Below are 18,305 nucleotides of genomic sequence, written 5' to 3'. Positions count from 1 at the left end.
TTTTTTTCTTGTCTTTTAACATTACAAGTGGATTTTGATCTGTTTCTTATTTTGAGCTCTATTTTGGGCAGAAGCCCCAGATAGATTGAGTGCTCAGATTCGGTCTTGATGATGAGCATGATGGCACTGTGTTAATATTCTCCCATGGCAGATTAAGTGGGAAATGCATGAAATGAGTGACAGATTTTCTCTCAGGCTTGATCAGCTGTGAGAAAAAGGGTCAGTGGCTCATCAGACTGGGTCACGGCCGATCTCAAGCCAAAGCTGAATGTGTTTAGAAACTCTTCCCCTGCCCCTATGGCCTAATAGTATTACAAGAGTCTTCCCGGCCTGTAATGTGGTACTTAAACTGATGTGCTTTAGCAGAACAACTAGACAACACATTAGCTTTAATTGTCTTTTGAAAAGCTTTTTGTCAGATGCCAAATAACAAAGCCCCTGACAAAGAACAAAGGACTTGATGGCACCCCTGCTGAAATCTATAAACACTTCTGGCAAGCAGTTTCACCACTATTTAGTGCACTGACATCTGGTTTGGAGAACAACTCCAAAACTGCAGAGCATATTAATGGAGGCCTTGTCTAAAGACTTATGGAAACAGACTAAATCAAGTCTTGTCTCAAGCCTTTATATTTAATCTACTCTGATTTCAGCTTCATCTCTAGGCCACTAGCCTTCAGAATTGAATTGGTTTGTTTATCTGGCACTATTCTAAATAGATTTGTTGTACAGTAAATGCCTATATTTTTGTATTAAAGTTCCACAAATATAAAACAATAGTAGCTTCATTAGACACTGAGGTTTCAATTTGAAGAATTTGGAAAACCAAAGTTTATTCATTGAATAAAATATATAAATGAATAAAGCACAAATTGTACAATGAGTACAGTACATAAGGCTAAGGAATCAGACAATGAAACGAACTCGCAACATCTCTGTTTTCACCTCATTAAACTCTAAACAACTGCAGTCAAACAAAGTGGAAAAATGAAAAATTCTCCTCATTACTCTGAGCATCAGCTTCAGTCTTGCATGTCTGTGTTTTCTCTGTCTGTCTGAGATCACATCATTTATAAATATTTATTGCAAAGTGTATTTATAAATTCAACTTTTCATGGAACAAAGCTTTATCAAGGTTGTGATTTACAGGAAGGACCCTTTATTTAGCAGAATAACTGCATTTCTGTGAATGATGATTCATCTTTACTCATTTGCATTAATTACTTCTAAGATCAGTTGTGACTAACTAAAGTTGTGAACTATCCAGTATATATACTGTATCTATGCAGGTTTTTTTTTTTTTTTTTTTTGTATGTGTCTCTGCAAACTACATGTATTTCATTGGAAGTAATCATTATTTTGCAGCTGATTGAGACCCTTATTCAGTTCCTCCAATCACAAACACATTACTTCAAACAGAATTTCATGTATTCACAAACCAGAATCCTGGTTCAAATATCAGACACAGGAGAAAAAACAACCTGGTCTCATAAAAATACGTACCTCTGTGTACTTTTTGTGCAACACCGTTTTACGTACCTTACTGGACGTTTCGCCGCAGTATCAAAGAGAAATGTCCACTGAGGAGCGTTAAAACACTGGTTTAGCCCTGGCACATTTTTATTACATTGAAATAGGTACTTATTGCTTTTTTATAATGTTGCTTCTGGTACGTATTGCAGCAGTTCAGAATTCCAATATCCGTGGACTTTTACTAAAAGTCTTTGCTCTATCGTATTGGAAATATGCCCCACACCAAACCTGCACAATAATGTTAACAAATGCAAAACTGATATAAAAACACATTTCCATTACATCTCCGTACTCCAAGAGCTACTGAACAAACCTTCCACCTATGAAAAGCCAGTTATGAAGCTGGATATGTGCGATGCTAACATTCAAAAGCATCAGTTTTCAAATCTCCCAGCATATTAATATTGTTTTGAAGTCATAACATGATATTCTTCAAGTAATTATGCGAAAATTACGCTTTATTAATCAAAACTCTGAAAATTTGTGTGAAAAGGAATAAAAGGTGTCTGAGTTTTACTGCCTCTAGTGTTCATTTATTTTGGAAACTGCAGTGACATGTACTTATTGATACATATTTCACATCTCGCTAAAAAAAACAATATATAGCATCTAATCTGCGTTCCTATGGCTCAGTGGTAAAGGATTGTGTTAGCAGTGTGAAAGGTTGTGGGTTCATTTCCCAGGGAACAATCATACTGATAAAAAAAAACAAAAACAAAAAAAAACCATTTATAGCCTGATTGCACTGTTAGTCTCTTTGGATAAAAGTGTCTGCTAAATGTGTTAATGTAATATATCTCTCCTCTTGAGCATCTTAAGAATGCAGCCAGGACACGATGAAGTACAGTTAGAATGAAATGTGAATAGTCAAATGGTTAATTTTCTCCAATCAGGGATGGCTCAGCAGACAAACTGCAGATGGAAGCAAGAGAAACAACATCAACCACATCATCTTTCTCTTCTTCCCATACAGACTAGGAAGATATTCCATCAGTCAAGGCTAGGGGTTTCAAAGGCCTTTTGAGGCATATGCCTTGAAATGCTGCTCTCCATTTCTTCCACTCTTTCAAAGAGTTTTCATTAGGCAAGGGAATTAATTTTCAGAATCCTCCCTAGATTTATCCCCTCCTTCAAAGCTCCTTCAGAAAGGTTCCCTTAAAACAAAAGTGCACACAGTTTACAAAGCCAATGGATCCCTTGGTACCACAGCTTGCCTGCTGATAGAGAGATATGTAGTAGTGGGAGAGAGAGAGAGAGAGAGAGAGAGAAGATTGACCACAGGATTCTTCACAGTAGGCTACAGTAAAAGTCCAAAAAAGATGAAGTCGGATGGCTTGGCTTAAGTAAAACTCTGTAACGAATTACACTGCCTTCAAAGCTCAGAGGTGTGAAAGAGAACATATTAAGGTAAATGGATTGACTACTTGGAAGATTAGAGGAATTGTAGTCAAAGCTGATTAGAGAGAGAGGTAGTCAAAGTGGAGGAACCTGCAGAGAAAAGAGATTTCATATTTAATTTAAAAGAAAGTGATATTTGATTCATCTTCCTTTTGTTTGATGTTTAAGAATGAATCTGCTGTTGTGGGGTTGGACGTTTAGCTGGCTGTCAGGAATGAAAATTAATAGGTGGAGTGTCTTGTTGCGTTGGGGCATTTGCCGGTCATGCTAATCAGCACTTATTTAAGTCCTCCAAGGTGTTTGATTCATGCTTGGATATATTGCAGCAATCAACAAAAGTTTTAAATGGCATAAGTGCTGTTGGGGCAGCAGAATTGTTTCTCAGAATAGCACAAAATAGTCTGTGTATGGTTCCTGTTGAATTAAATGTTATATATTATACCAGCTATTTTGTATCATGCATCTTTTCTGCAAAGATATTTAACATGTGAATTGGTTTTACATTTACACCATGTTGACATTATTTATTATCAACTGTTCTGAAAAAATCTAGATTTTATTTTTGCAGTATCGCCCAGCCCTGGCATATGTGTGTGTAGTCCCAAGTACAAACTCAATTCAGTACCAGTGCTATCAAACTGACAGACGGCTGCTTTTGAATAATTGCATGTGTGTGCAGTGCACATGCTTGGCTGTGCATGTGAACAAATGCACTTCTCAATCAAACTGCTTGTCTGGTGAGTTATTAATGTAACAGTGGGTCTGTACATGTAAACAGGTGGGGGGAAATCATTTCTGTCAAAATATCAGCACTCTGCATTGAGTGTTCCAGGGTAAATGCAGCCTAATAGACCTGCTACTGCTTATTGCATCATAAATATTAAACAAACAACAATATTGACAAAGACAAAAATCATAAACAAACAAATTAAAAGCAGTTAGTGGTTGTTTACTTGTTTAATTATGTGAAATAGATTATTTATGTAATTGAGAATACTTCAAGACTGCTTTCATTTACTTTATATTTAAGTTATATATTAATATTAGTTGGCATTATAATTGTAATACTTTATTGTGATAGTCCACTTTAGACATTCTAACTATAAGTAACTTTGCAAATTCATGTCAACTATAGTCATTAGAGTATTAGTAGACTGTCTGTTTCATATCTGCTAACATTTTATGTTGATGCCCCCAACACACATTTTACTGACTATAATTAACTTTGCAACTAAATGTCAACTTAATCCACTGTCTCCTCCCATAAGTCTAGTAATATTTTAATGAGAGTTAGTTGACACGTAGTTGCAAAGTTACATTAATTTACAGTTACAAAGTTATTAGTTTTATCCAGCAAAGATGCCTTAAATTGATCAAAAGTTGCTGTTCATTTGAACTTTCTATTTATCATTTTTCGATTCCTTCCAAAAACCCTTTCGAATAATTTCACAGAAACATTAAGCAGCACAACTGTGTAAAATTGCTAATAAGAAATGTTTCTTAAGCACCAAATCAGCATATTAGAATGATTTCTGAAGGATCACGTGACACTGGAGTAATGGCTGCTGAAAATTAATTAAAATAAATCGAAATAAATTAACGGTATGTGTGAAAGCTGGTTTCTCAGTGATCTGCACAGTCAGAATCACATTCATCTACTTTGAGGTTACAGAGATGAAGTCCTAAATGGAGGCAGCTGAGATACCTCACTCATCCTGTCACAGTGTTTGTGGGATGGGTCGATCCCAACCCGCCAAAATGGCCTTCTTAGTTTTCTGTTTTTCCTTTAGTGGTCGCTGATCTGATAAAGTCTTTGATAGGTGGAAGCAATAAGAGGGAATCTCACCTCACTCAGTGGAAGCCAAACAGATGAAATCCAGTGGGATTTGGGCTCAGCTGTAACCGTGTGAGCAGAAGGGGTGATTAGACAGCGAGGCCTGCAGTCAAGGTAAAGCCCACATTAAACCAGCTTAGTGTCAGACTCCACCGTAATGCTCTTAGGAGCAGACAGGGTGCTGAGCATCTTCAGAGCAGTTTTATTACCCCGAGTGCTCTAGGAAATCTCAGTTGTAGCCATCCCGTTTAGGAAGCATCTTTAAAGATACCAGTGACTGCTGCTGAAGAACTGAGATAACATGGCCAATAACTTTTATGATTAGGGCTCTGATATTTATCCGTCCATCTGTCCATCCGTCAGTCAGTCAGTCAACATTTGAGTATTTTTCTAGCCCATATCTACATTGTAAAATAAATAAATAAATAAATACGACATTTTTCAAGAAAATACTATTTCAGTTTTTCTAAGTATTTTGTTCTTATTTCAAGTACAAATATAAAAAAATTCTTGAATCAAGATGGATTTTCTATATAAGAAAATGATATTTAGAAGAAAAAGATATTTAGTCTTGTTTCCTGGGGGATATCTAAAGTGCATTTTACTTAAGTAAAAATAATCTTAATGCAACTGGAAAACATGATTATTCGGTGTGCCTATTACTAAGTGCAAATCTAGCTCCACCCTGCAATGTCACACAAGGTTAAATACGAAGCCTGACAATCATGGCTTTAGTGGTGTATGCAGTAATACATTGGGTCCGGAAAACTAGCTTGTGACGTGATTGACGGGGTTTGAGTCCAACTTTTGCCGAGCTCGTTCTTCTCACTTTTCCCATCACATTTCACATTAGAATTTTTCAATAAAAATGAAGAAAATGTTCTAAAAGCGGAAGTAAATTGCTTAACGAGTGTTTAACAATGATAAAAGTATTTATAATTTTAATAATTATAATAATTTACAATCTTTTATTATTGCATCCTGTTAATGTACAACAATATTGAGGTGCAAATAGGCCTAGTATGTATCTGCCAGTATAAAGTATAAATAGCATCTAATTATTATTTACACTTAGCCTATTGCAAAGAACTGCTACTTTTACATGGTAAATAGAATATATCACAATTTTCATTAAGTGTAAATAGCATCTAGAGCTATTTGCACTTAGCCTACTGTAAATAGGATCTTTTGCTAAGAAAGTATGTTAGTTCCACTTAGTGTAAATAGCCACTGATATTTTTCTTACCCTATTGGCAGATCATTTGTAAAATAAGAAAAATTCACTTAAATTATTATTATTATTATTATTATTATTATTATTATTATTATTTCATATATATATATATTTTTTGCCCGTGAGATACCATGAAAATTAATGGCCAATTAGTTCAGTAACCTACCGTTCTGCCAGTTTTCACTTGTGATATTATAACAGTGATAAGAATTAAACTTGTATTGAGTCTGAAGTATGCAGACGTCTTTTTGGTGGGAGCTGTTGCCATGGTGAATCGTAATATTGGAGCTCCATTGATCATGACTTTTCATAGTTATGGTGCACGCACTAAACTCAGAGTCAACCTTCTTGACGGAACCTATACAATTCAGCTGTTCTGAACAAGAAAACTCAGAGTTTCCCATCTCAGATTAAGTCAACTCAGATTTCAAGTTATAACTCAAAGTTGGATGAACCTTCTTATTGAAACGGGCCCCTGGTGTGTGTGAGATCAGGTGTGTGAACTTCATAAACTTCATCTCCAGAGCTTTCCACCTGAGAGTCACTTCACAAGCATTTTTCCATTTCATTTGAAGAATGTTATCGGCAAATATACACTGAGGCACTGAGGTGCAATTTTGTTGTTGTAAATTAGGTGGCATATTTTTGTTTGATTGTATTTGAAAAGATTAATTACATTGTTCACTATTATTAAATATTTTCATCAGACACTGTTTTTGATTATACATTTGAATGAAAACAGAATTTAAACTGACAAATATGATTTCATGGAGCTAATTTACATTAACTTATAAACAAACATGTTTATATTCATTTTCAAGGTCTAACAAACAGGTGGAAAGAATTTCCTTTCCCATTAATGGTATGGAATGGACCTTGTGATAGATGTTTATTATCAAATGAAATGGAGAGAAAAAAAAAAAAAAAAAAAAAACCCTGATATTTTTGGTCAAATATCATCCTGTTCTAGTCATGATTTAACAATACTTTGATTATGAGATAACTATAGTGAGAGTGTGTTGCTGTAGATTTGAAGGTGCAATGCTGATTAGAGTTGTGTCATCACAGCACATAGTTAATTGAAACAGTGCTGTTTAATAACGGCTCCTCAAAAACCTGCTAACAGGACAGAAATGGAATTGTTCCATCAGTGTGTGTAAATGTGTGTGAGGTCACGTTTATGCACCACATTATGGCTTTTGCATTTGTTGTTTGCAATTTGCATATGCAAATTGATGTCAGCAGCTTTTCCTTTTTTTTTGTATATTTTTCTGTTTTTTCTTTAATTGAAATTTTGATGTAAAAAGAAAAATCCGAGTACCTAACCCTTTATAATAAGATTATGAAAGTGACAATTCCACAGGGGGATCCAAATTGCCCTTTGTAATCCTCTGAGAGAGTATTTAATTAGTTCTCTCTCTCTCTCTCTCTCTCTCTCTCTCTCTCTCTCTCTCTCTCTCTCTCTCGTTATTTCTGTATTCTCTGTTTCCAACTCAAACTCATTTTCTCCCTGTCTCTCTCCCCTTATATGTTTCTTAGCTCTTGCTGTGAAATATCTCTTTGCCTGGCCCCAGAGACTCAGGACTCCTGTTAGTTAGCTTGCGTGCTGAGTACAGAATGAAAAATAAATAAATAAATAAAATGCTCTCCATGCAGATGGCTGCATATTGCATCTCTCCCTCCCTCTGCCAGCAGAAATAAGGAATGAGAGAAAGAATGAGAGAATGAGGGCTGATTGGACTTGGACTAGTTGGGTCAAAAGGGATCAACAAACTTCATTGTGAGTGTGTATCAGGGCCAGAAATTTACCAGATTTCTGGAGAAAGATGCTCCAGATAATTACAATGGGCAATGGGCATTATTATTATTATTATTATTATTATTATTCATATCCGTTACAATATTGCATATCATCACACAGCTCTCTGGAACACTTGATTCTAGCATTTATTTTTATATAATGACTATTAAACTGTACAATTGTCCATTGGCCCTGGAAACCATAATCCCATATTAAGCAAGTTTCATTCTCTTGCATCACTCGCCATCTCTTCTCACATAATACTGGCATATTAAATTAATATTTAATTTCCATTCATGTGTCAATACCAAACAAGAATATCCTCATTTGAGACCAAATAAGATAAAATCTAGTTCAAAACACAAATGCCAAGGTCCTGAAATGTATTATCTATATATAAGGGGTGTAATGGTACACAGAAGTCATGGTTCGGAACGTACCTCAGTTTTGGGGTCATAGTTCGATACGAGTTCAGTACAAAAGGAAATTTATTTTTTAATTTATTTTGAACAGACAGTAATGCTACATGTAGCATGAGCAGTTGTTTTTGATTTTAATTAGATTGTATAATTTCAAGATTAAAAGCAAAAACTGAACTTTTGATTTGTGAAATTATGCTACATAAGACACCTCCACAAAATAAAATAGCAGACGGACTGAATGAAAATGACAGCAGGCAGCGCTTATGGAACAGCAGTGATACAGCATTTCCTTGGGCATCATATGGAGGTAAGAGGAAAAGAAAATGCCATCGAAGCATTTCTAGAGATGGTCAGTTCCTCTCAAAGATACAATCATATAAACCCCCAAATATTTGTCTTCCTATATTTCAAGCATCGCGAACAGTGAGCTTGATCTGCCTGGTACAGTACTTTCTCCTCTTTACAGACCTCATGAAAATTCCACACAAATTACATTTTGGGAAATGATGGCAATGCAGTTTGTGGATTTTTTTTTAAATAATAATAATAATAATAATAATAATAATAATAATAATAATAATATATATAACTATTTGGCTGAACATGGTTCAATCATGGACAGTGGTTCCATATGGTTGAATCAAGTTATTTGGACATGATTGAGTCAAGTTATTTGGATACATTTTTGTGTCATAAATAAATAAATAAATAAATAAATAAATAAATACATACATTTATTAATTAATTAAACATTTAAAACCTATATAGTTTCACATAATTGACCCTTATTTGTTTTGTTAATAGTTGTGTAATAGTATGCATTGTAATAAGTAGCTATGAAGGATAATTTAGGGGATAAAACACCAGAATGAGCTTGTGCTTCAGGAACATAAAGCAGGCAGGGAAAAAAATGTTCCTGTCTCTAAATGCTGATTAATTTTCTTCCACCCCGGCTTTGATCAACAGCTATTTTTTTTTTTTTTTACCACTATTCTTGTCTTTTAATGACACTGATTTATGCAGTCATTTGGCAGCTTATATTTTCTCTTTCCTGTTGTCCGAGTCAGGCTTGAATTCCGTTTCCATAACAACCTGGGCTGTTCCAATGGTGTTTTATATTGTCTTAATCCCACATTGTTGTTTTTCGGCTTTTCTGCTTATTACATGCTTCTGTTTTCAGCCTTGTTCGTGAGTTTCTATTTCACTCTCTCTTTCTCTCATACAGATCCACCGTTTTTATTTTGTCCATCATTCCACCAACGTTTTCCCATCACCCAGCTGCAGTGTCGATACAGTTAGCAGAAAGAAAAAATAAGAAATTTATTCAGAAGGTGGCTGTGATGTTTATCAGTTTTGCACAATTGCTGATGGCCCTCTAGCTCTGGCATGGCATTCATCCATCCGTCAGAGCTCCAGAGAGGCCTTCACCAGCCTCCTCTTTCTCCCCCCAAGGCTCTCAGTGTCTCTATCCATCTCTCACATCAGGGCTGCTTTTGACTGGCAGGTCATGTTAAGCAGCTCCTCATACAGGCACACTGATGCTCTCACTGTGCTTATGGGAGCATTTAGGGTGAACAAAACAGTTCTGCTTTTTAGCAAAGACATTGTGAGGGTTCACGCACTTCATGTCAAAATCAGATTATATGCAGTAAAAACAAGTTGCTATAAATTTGTTGCATAATGTGGACAAGTTTGCACTTGGTTTACCCTGGTAATGTTAGAATTGTGTCACCCGGTAAAGGAGATCTGCAGTGCAGTTAAATAAAGAAAAAAAAAAAAAAGAAAAATCTTACCAGATGCAGAAAACTATAGGCTGTATTCTAGATAGACACTTCCAGTATTGACCACATTGTTGATTATAAAGGAGAAACTTTAAAAAAAAAACAACAAAAAAAACCCATCTCCATCCAGAGGTGCAGATAAAATAACAACAACAAAAATAATACTCTGTCCAGAAGCAGAAAACAACTGTTATAGACACTTCCAGTATTGACAGATGATTATAATGAAAGTGATTTATTAAACTAATTTAGTTTTGATGATGCAATAGATTGTTATGCTATAGATAATTATATAGAATGTAGTAACCTGCTGCATTCATATAGAATTCAATAGATGTTTCATACGTATGGAATTGTGCATAATATTGGCTGTTTTATCGCAGCTTTAAATGTGTCTCATGGTCGTATTGTTATTTATTTTTTATTTTATTTTATTTTTTTATTTTTTTCTGAAAGGGTTATGTAATGTTAAGCTGTTTTTGTACTGATGCCAGACTTAATATTTGTTTCTTATGAATAATCTTACTTTTTGTTTTGTGTCAAGCACTGCCCCACCCATCAACCCGCACTGTCATTTTTTTGTCACCACAATATTGAAAAATAGACATTATGTTTACATGCTACATCTATTCATTTGGCAGATGCTTTTATCCAAAAAGACTTAAAAATGAGGAACATCACAAGCAATTTATTATTAAAGCCAACAATGTTTGTAGAAGAGTTTAATAGTTTAATAATTAATAATTATTTGCCTTTGAATCAACCTAAGTACATTAGACCAACAAAACTAAATTTAAGGTTTAAGGTATACAAAGACTCCTTAAAGGGGGCATCAGATGCAAAATTTACTTCTACACAGTGTTTGAATTTAAATGTGTGTTGGCAGTTTGTGTCCACAACCACCCTATAATGATAAAAATCCAGCCAGTACTTGTTTTTAAATCCCCACAAACCAAGCACTTTCTTAGAAGAAGCTGTTCACAGATTCTTGGCAAAGTGACGTCACTTTGCACAGGCCCCTCCTACGACTGTTGACGAACACTGGCGTTTTAGCATAGACCCGCCCTGAGTGTGCTGTAAACAGTCCGCCGTTGTTTCAATGCCACAGCAGGTGTAGACAAGAATGGCTCCTAAATGGTTGAGGTGTTTTGTTGTTGGATATAAGAATGAACATAGCAGTCCTCATTAACATGCATTTATGTCTGCGCGAATCATTTGACTCCAGACTGCTTTCTGAACGAGGGACAAGGCAGGTTTTGCTAAAAAGTGAGAACTCAAGGATGGATCAGTTCCCACTGTTTGTGATCCAGCTGCACCTCCAAAGGATGTAAGTCACACAATTTAGATTTCTTATGATTAGTTGCAAATCGCCTCTTCCACGGAACAGAGGGGCGGGGTGAGCCAACCGCATTTGCATTTAAAGAGACGTACACCGAAACGGATCGCTGTGAACATAGCTGTTTTTGACAAGGGTGTTGTTTTACACGACCACTGAGGAATTTTAACAAAAGTATGTTGCAGACATTTCATGAAGACCCTAAAGAATCATACCAACATGTGGGAAAGGGGCATCCGATGTCCCCTTTAAGGTAATAACATAAGGTTAGGTAAGGTGTAGGAAGAGTCTTATGGTTTTGGATGTATAGTTATGTTCAGGGGTGTAAAATACTTGATTTTACTTGATTACTGTACTTAAGTATTATTTTGGGGTATCTGTACTTTATTCAAGTACAATTTAAACTCACTACTTGTAATTAAAAAAAAAACAGTCCTTTTACTCCTTATAATTTTATTTAAACTTGAAAAGTACTCAATACATTTTTTGCATTTTTATTTTATCTCATACACATTAACCCTTTAGCGCATACGATCACACCGGTATGATCAGCCTTGTCCGGTCCCTGAAGCATACGATCACACCGGTGTGATTAGAACTTTCAGTTCGTCATGCCATCAACTGCTGAATTTAAATGCGCTTTCGTGCTTTGGCTGGCGCAGAGCCAGATCGGACGTGCTGAGCACTTGTCATATTATCACAAATATTCAGTGTTTTCAACCATATAATGCTTATTTTAGGTTTCAGACATTTAAATACACATAAGTGCTAATAAAACCATACATTTACAGTTTGTAAAATACACGCTGATGTCTATGTCTATGGAAACGGCAATAATGATCCTTACAAATATAATCTGACTACATGTTGACTATAGATCAACTAACATGGTTGATATTAAAGTGTTTACCAAATATATTTGCTTGCACATATTTCAGAATCAGAATATCAGATATTTCATAATATAGTGAGCATTTTTGTGAATGTTTTGAATAAAACAGGAAAAATGAAAAAAAAAAGCGATCCATCTGTCATACAGGCTGCGTTTTGTCACATGACAAGCATGACGCGTCGCCATGGACATAATAAGGCTGTACATTCTAAAAAAACGGTCGCCTAAAAAAAAATAATTATTGCCATTTCCATAGACATCAGCGTGTATTTTGCAAACTGTAAATGTATGGTTTTACTAGTACTTATGTGTATTTAGATGTCTGAAACCTAAAATAAGCATTATATGGTTGAAAACACTGAATATTTGTGATAATATGACAAGTGACAAGAGAGAAAAATGCTTGGTCTGCGCTAATTCCAGTGTAGATACAATGTGACAGCAAAAACATGGCGAGTTTGAGGAAAATATAAGAAGACAAAAAATAGATGATTCAAATGTGAATGGACTGAACAGTTTTGAGTGAGTGAGTGAGTGAGTGAGTGAGTGATAGCACCTTTGTTATGGAATACACTGGTTGGTTCACAGTGAGTTCACAGTTTTAACGTACCACAAGTTTGCTTTAATTTATTTTCAAGATCTGAGGTAAAATATCTGTTGTTGCTTTCACTATGGCAATAGAGATCACGCAAAATAATATTCAAATTCTCATTAGACTCTTTTAACATTGAATAATGCACATAATCATTACCTGAGATTGTCACTGTCATATTTTGTATTCCTGACGCAACAACACAGAAAATAAAAACTGTTTCTAAAATAGAATCCCATGTTGCTTATTTTCACATGTCGCTGTCATATATACTTTTTAACGCATTGCATCACATCGCGTCTGGTTGGGACACACACAGTGTTACAGTTTGACCCCCCCCCCTAAAAAAAAATCTAAGTATAAAAATATTAATACTGACAGATCTAACAGTTGAATCAATTAGTGGCCCTTGGCTTGGTATTGATGGTAGAATCTCCTTTATTTATTTATTTATTTATTTATTTAAGGTACTTGTACCTTTTTTAATACTCAAGTAAAATTTAAAGTTGTACTTTTATTTATTTATTGTTTTTACTTTTACTCAAGTATATGTACTTTCACTTGAGTATAATTTATGAACACTCCTGGTTATGTAATATATGTTGAATTTTTGGCAAATATAACTATATTGTGATGTATACTGTTACTGTGATATAGGATTGTGGCCATACTAGCCACTCAGCAAGTCAAAGTGTCAGATGTTTGTCTCTTTTTGCCATTTTGGTGGCAAGAGATTGTCTATTAGCTATTGTGCCCTTGTAGATAATGACCTGTGCATGAGTTTGAACAATGCTCTGCATGTGGTTGAGTCAATGGTGTGTTTTGTTATGAGTAGCTTGTTCTGTATTCACAAAATAGAGTGACCTTATAGCCTGTTATGAGCTTGGATTAGCTGAGACACACACCTAGGGATTTCTCTCACTCTCTCTTTAGATATCGATCTTAATATTGCTCTCTCTTGCCCACCTCCTCTATCTATTAATCTATTATTAATAATGATTTTATATTGATCCAAACCTGGAGCTTAAGTTAATCTTTTTCTATCCTCTCCGACTAATTCCCACTTCTCTCGCTCAATCTTTCTCTCTCTTGCTGTTCTTCTGTGTCTCCCCAGCAGAGTGTAAGGCAGCAGGTGTGCTGTCAAAGGCAATGAAAGGGCCAATCACCTGGGGAATCAAAGAGCCCGTGACTCTGTCACCACACATCTTCTGACAGACAGCCCACTATTTATACCTCTCTCAGGGAAAAAGTGAGAGCAAGGGAGGAATTTTGTTAGAAAGAGGGAAAAAAATAAATAAATAGAAATGCTGAGATGCGTTTGAAGGGGCGATTGAACAAAAGTGAAAAGTTGCGAAAAGGCGAGAAGACACTGGTGTGTTTTTTCTGTTTTATGGCTGACACGGTTTTCTGTCTTTTTGTCCTTTAGATTTTTTCGTTCATGCATTTCCATGATGATAGCGTGTCGTCCATAACTTTGTGCTGAAACTGTCTTTAGTTCTGTCACTTTGCAAGGCGATGATTGTGATAAAGAAGGAAGGTTTAATGAGGCGACGCAGCAGCTAAACGTAGCAAGCGCTGCCATGAGGAAAACACTCCACTCATTAGTAACTGCCATTCTCTCCAACTTGCATGTAAATGTGTCTCTGCATCTGTGATGTTTTGTAGATCACTTTTTTTATTTTTCTGTCTTTCTTTCTTTCTTTTTTTATTTTCAATTTTTTTTTGGTTATTTATTTTTTTGTGGAAAATAAACATCAAAACTTGAAACTGAGATTCTGAAACTGCACTGAGGACATGCTGTGAAGAAACCCATATCATGATACAGTCATGCAGGGCCAATGTTTTGTGTCCTGTGTCACATACTGAAGATATCAAACAAAATTGCCAGTTAAAATAAACCTATTTTCAAATGGCTTTTTTTGTTTGTTTGTTTGTTTACAGGTTCAGACTGGTATACAGTGAGAGTGGATTTGACGGTGATGGATGTCAATGATAATGCCCCAGAATGGACGATGGTCCCTTTCCCCTACCTGAGTGTGGTCTCTGCTAATGCCCCACCAAACACACTAGTCTACAAGCTTCAAGCCAGAGATGGTGATGAGGGCATCAACGGTGAGGTGGAATACTTCCTGTCTGATGGTAAGCAGATTTCCCATCTGCCTCCTTATTTTATATCAAAGTTGAAAACATTTGTGCAATTTATTTTTATTTTATTTTTCAGGTTTCTTTGATAATTCAACATTTATCTGAAATAGAAAGCTTTTGTAACATCAGGAATGCCAGTACTGTCACTTTTGATCAATTTAATGCATCTTTGCTAAATAAAGCATTACTCTTTAATTCCCTTTCTTTCTTTCTTTCTTTCTTTCTTTCTTTTTCTTTCTTTCTTTCTTTCTTTCTTTCTTTCTTTCTTTTTTTTTTTTTTTTTTTTATTTATTAATTAATTAATTAATTAATTAATTAATTAATTAATTAATTAATAAAAAATTTTTTGATGACAGAAGGAAGTTTTTTTGAGTAGTGTTTAATGTTACACAACCATTCTATCTATCTATCTATCTATCTATCTATCTATCTATCTATCTATCTATCTATCTATCTATCTATCTATCTATCTATCTATCTATCTATCTATCTGTCTATCTGTCTATCTGTCTGTCTGCTATTTTTAGTTCAATAGTAATAAATAAATAAAATTATTGTTATTATTCATTTAATGTTAACACTTTAATATAAGGCTTAATTTGTAAAATTAATTATTGCATTAACTAATAATGAACAACATTAATTTATTTATGAATCGAGGTAAGTATTTTCATTGTGATTTATATTTGCTCATAATACATTAATATTAATTTATTCAAGTTGGATATACAAGTTAGATCAGGGGTCTCCAACCCTGCTCCTGGAGAGCTACTGTCCTGCAGATTTCAGCTCCAACCCCAATCAAACACACCTGAAGCAGCTAATCAAGGTGTTCAGGGCTACTTGATAATTACCGACAGGTGTGTGGAGCAGGGTTAGAACTGAAGTCTGCAGGATGATAGCTCTCCAGGAGCAGGGTTGAGATCCCTGAGTTAGATGACACCTAAACCATTAACCAATTTTAACCAATTGAACCTTATTGCAAAGTGTCACCATTATAAATTGTGCATTTAATTTGCATGTGGATGAAATGTTTTGTTAAACAACAGGAGGGGACGGGAGATTTGAGGTGGACAGGAAAAACGGTCACGTGCGGACGACAGGCCTTCCCCTGCAAAGAGACAGAGAATACCTACTCACAGTGGTGGCTGCTGATCGGCAGGGCAGCCGCAGTCCTCCCGCTGTAGTGTCCATCATCGCAGGGCCCAGAGCTCCTCAGTTCACCAACGTGTCTTATACAATTTCCATACCAGAAAACACACCAGAAGGGCAACCGTGAGTAAAGCCATAACACACACACACATAAACACACACACAATCTCGTAAATGCAGCAAATCTTATTTCTATAGTGTAATTCTAGCACGCCCTAAATGCATCTCCCACACCATGAGAACACCGCTTATCCATCAGGGTAACAAATAGAAACAGGATCATACTGCACAGCCATCCTTGCTTCCTCTGCTTCCCGCTGGAGCATAGCTTTTGTGAGTCATTGTGTACAAAACGATGCAAAATTCATGAAATAATTATCTTTGAATATGTCGGGGGAACTGTGATATGCATGAACATCAGAACTTTGATCTGCTCATATAGCCAGCAGTGACCATGTTAACCATGCTTTACACCAGGTAATATATACAATAAAAGTCTCTTTATTTTTTTCAATTTTATCAATTTGCTCTCACACATAGGTGACAAATAGTGTCTTTGTTATTTTGTCTTTATACAGTCAGTGTTAATTGTACAGCCCTTTGATATTAGATGAGTCGCTGTGAAATGACTTACATGATGCTGCTACAGGGAAGAATGATTAGCCGTGCCCTACACAGATGTATTTAATCAGGCTTTGCCTTGTAGTAAATTATCCTAAATCCATGTGGAATAAGTGGCTACTAGATCCATTTATGGCAGCTGCATGTCACTGAATATGCATTGCATGCTGTGGTGTATATTATTTTCCTCATACACACCTGTGATTCCGCCATATTGTTGCTTTCATTAAACTTAGGGTGCTTTCACACCTGGCCCGTTGTTTTGCCAATATCACAATGTATAATGGGCAATTATGTAAATTCCGTGAAAAACAGTAGACGATGTCTGTGGGTGAGCACATCTTCGCCATTCAAAATCAAAGCGCGTCTTTTCATTTTACGATGTCGTCTTATTGCTCTTCATAGTAGGTGCCTTTTAACGCATAGTTGGTGCATTTAATGTTTTCCCAACGAATCCTGGACTCCTACTCAAAATGATAAATGAATAAATGAATATAACGACAGCTATAATAATAATAAAAAAAACATCAATAAGCTGTTATTACAGTAGTTCCATCAAAGCTGGTTCCATCCTGACGGATGACAGATATGAGCGGAATTCTGGAAAATAAACCGTGGAACTTTGACTTGTATTAACAATTTTTGTCCGTTTAGAAACTTTGCCAATGCGAAAGCAAACCGCACCAAGAATAAAAAGCAACATTGTAATAATTTGAATCCCTGTTTCGGAACAAAGCAATCGATCTACAGGTGTGAAAGCACCCTTAGACTCAGCAGTGGCAGCCAAATCTTACTGAATCTGGTTGGCTTCATCCATATAGATATGCAAAATTATGGTTAATGTTAGGATAAGTATATTGCTCATGGCCCTAAAGTGGGGTGGCGTTAATCTTATCCTCAATGTTCTGGTCTCTGCCAGACAGCAGAGGCAAACCAAGCCAGCAGCCAACCTCTGGCAATGGGAATGGAGTTGTAATAACCACAATACCTGAAAGGAAGTCATATTTAACTTTCTTCGTCTGCTGTTAAGCTTCTTTGGGAATACCAAAATACATTAATGTCGATCTTGACTGCTTGAGTGCGTGATTATCATAATTTTGCCTTTATTTTCGACTCTCTGAATGTATCAAGAAACTGAAAAATTGCAAATTATGAAGTGAAAAGCTCCCATAAGCTAATGATATCATTTGATTTAACAGTTTTTTGTTGTTGTTGTTGTTTGAGAAATGCTTATATAATGTTCATATTTATATTGTCATATAAAATGTTACATGTAAAGGCTATTGGCTTTATAATAATAATAATAATAATAATAATAATAATAATAATAGTCTTATATTCTTAAGTTGTGTTCAGTATATCTCATTTAAATGAATATATTACCCAAAAAATGGCATGTTGCAATTGATGACGAAGCAATCGAGAGCCAATGAGCATTTGATATCACTGACGTAAAGCCTTTGCTTGAACTTTTCCCAAGGCAGCACAGGTTTTTTTTTTTTTTTTGGTAGAGAACTTATTACGAATTTTATGTTCCTTGGCAAACAAGATGTGATTTATGGTT

General features: G+C 35.5%; 1 protein-coding gene across 2 annotated transcripts in view; it reads left to right on the top strand.

Moving 5' to 3' along the window:
* Nucleotides 1-18,305, top strand: part of LOC109093790 (neural-cadherin-like) — a 255,054-nt gene that overhangs the window by 81,900 nt on the left and 154,849 nt on the right. For both annotated transcript variants that reach the window (XM_042760623.1, XM_042760624.1), the window contains exons 2-3: nucleotides 14,765-14,962; nucleotides 16,018-16,243. In XM_042760623.1, coding sequence (XP_042616557.1) covers nucleotides 14,765-14,962; nucleotides 16,018-16,243 — 424 coding nt within the window. The remainder of the gene's footprint in view (nucleotides 1-14,764; nucleotides 14,963-16,017; nucleotides 16,244-18,305) is intronic.

This window comes from Cyprinus carpio, chromosome A7 (genome assembly GCF_018340385.1).
Source record: "Cyprinus carpio isolate SPL01 chromosome A7, ASM1834038v1, whole genome shotgun sequence".
Taxonomy (NCBI): Eukaryota; Metazoa; Chordata; class Actinopteri; order Cypriniformes; family Cyprinidae; genus Cyprinus; species Cyprinus carpio.
The sequence above is the reverse complement of the archived record's forward strand: the minus strand, read 5'-3'. Positions and strand labels throughout refer to the sequence as shown.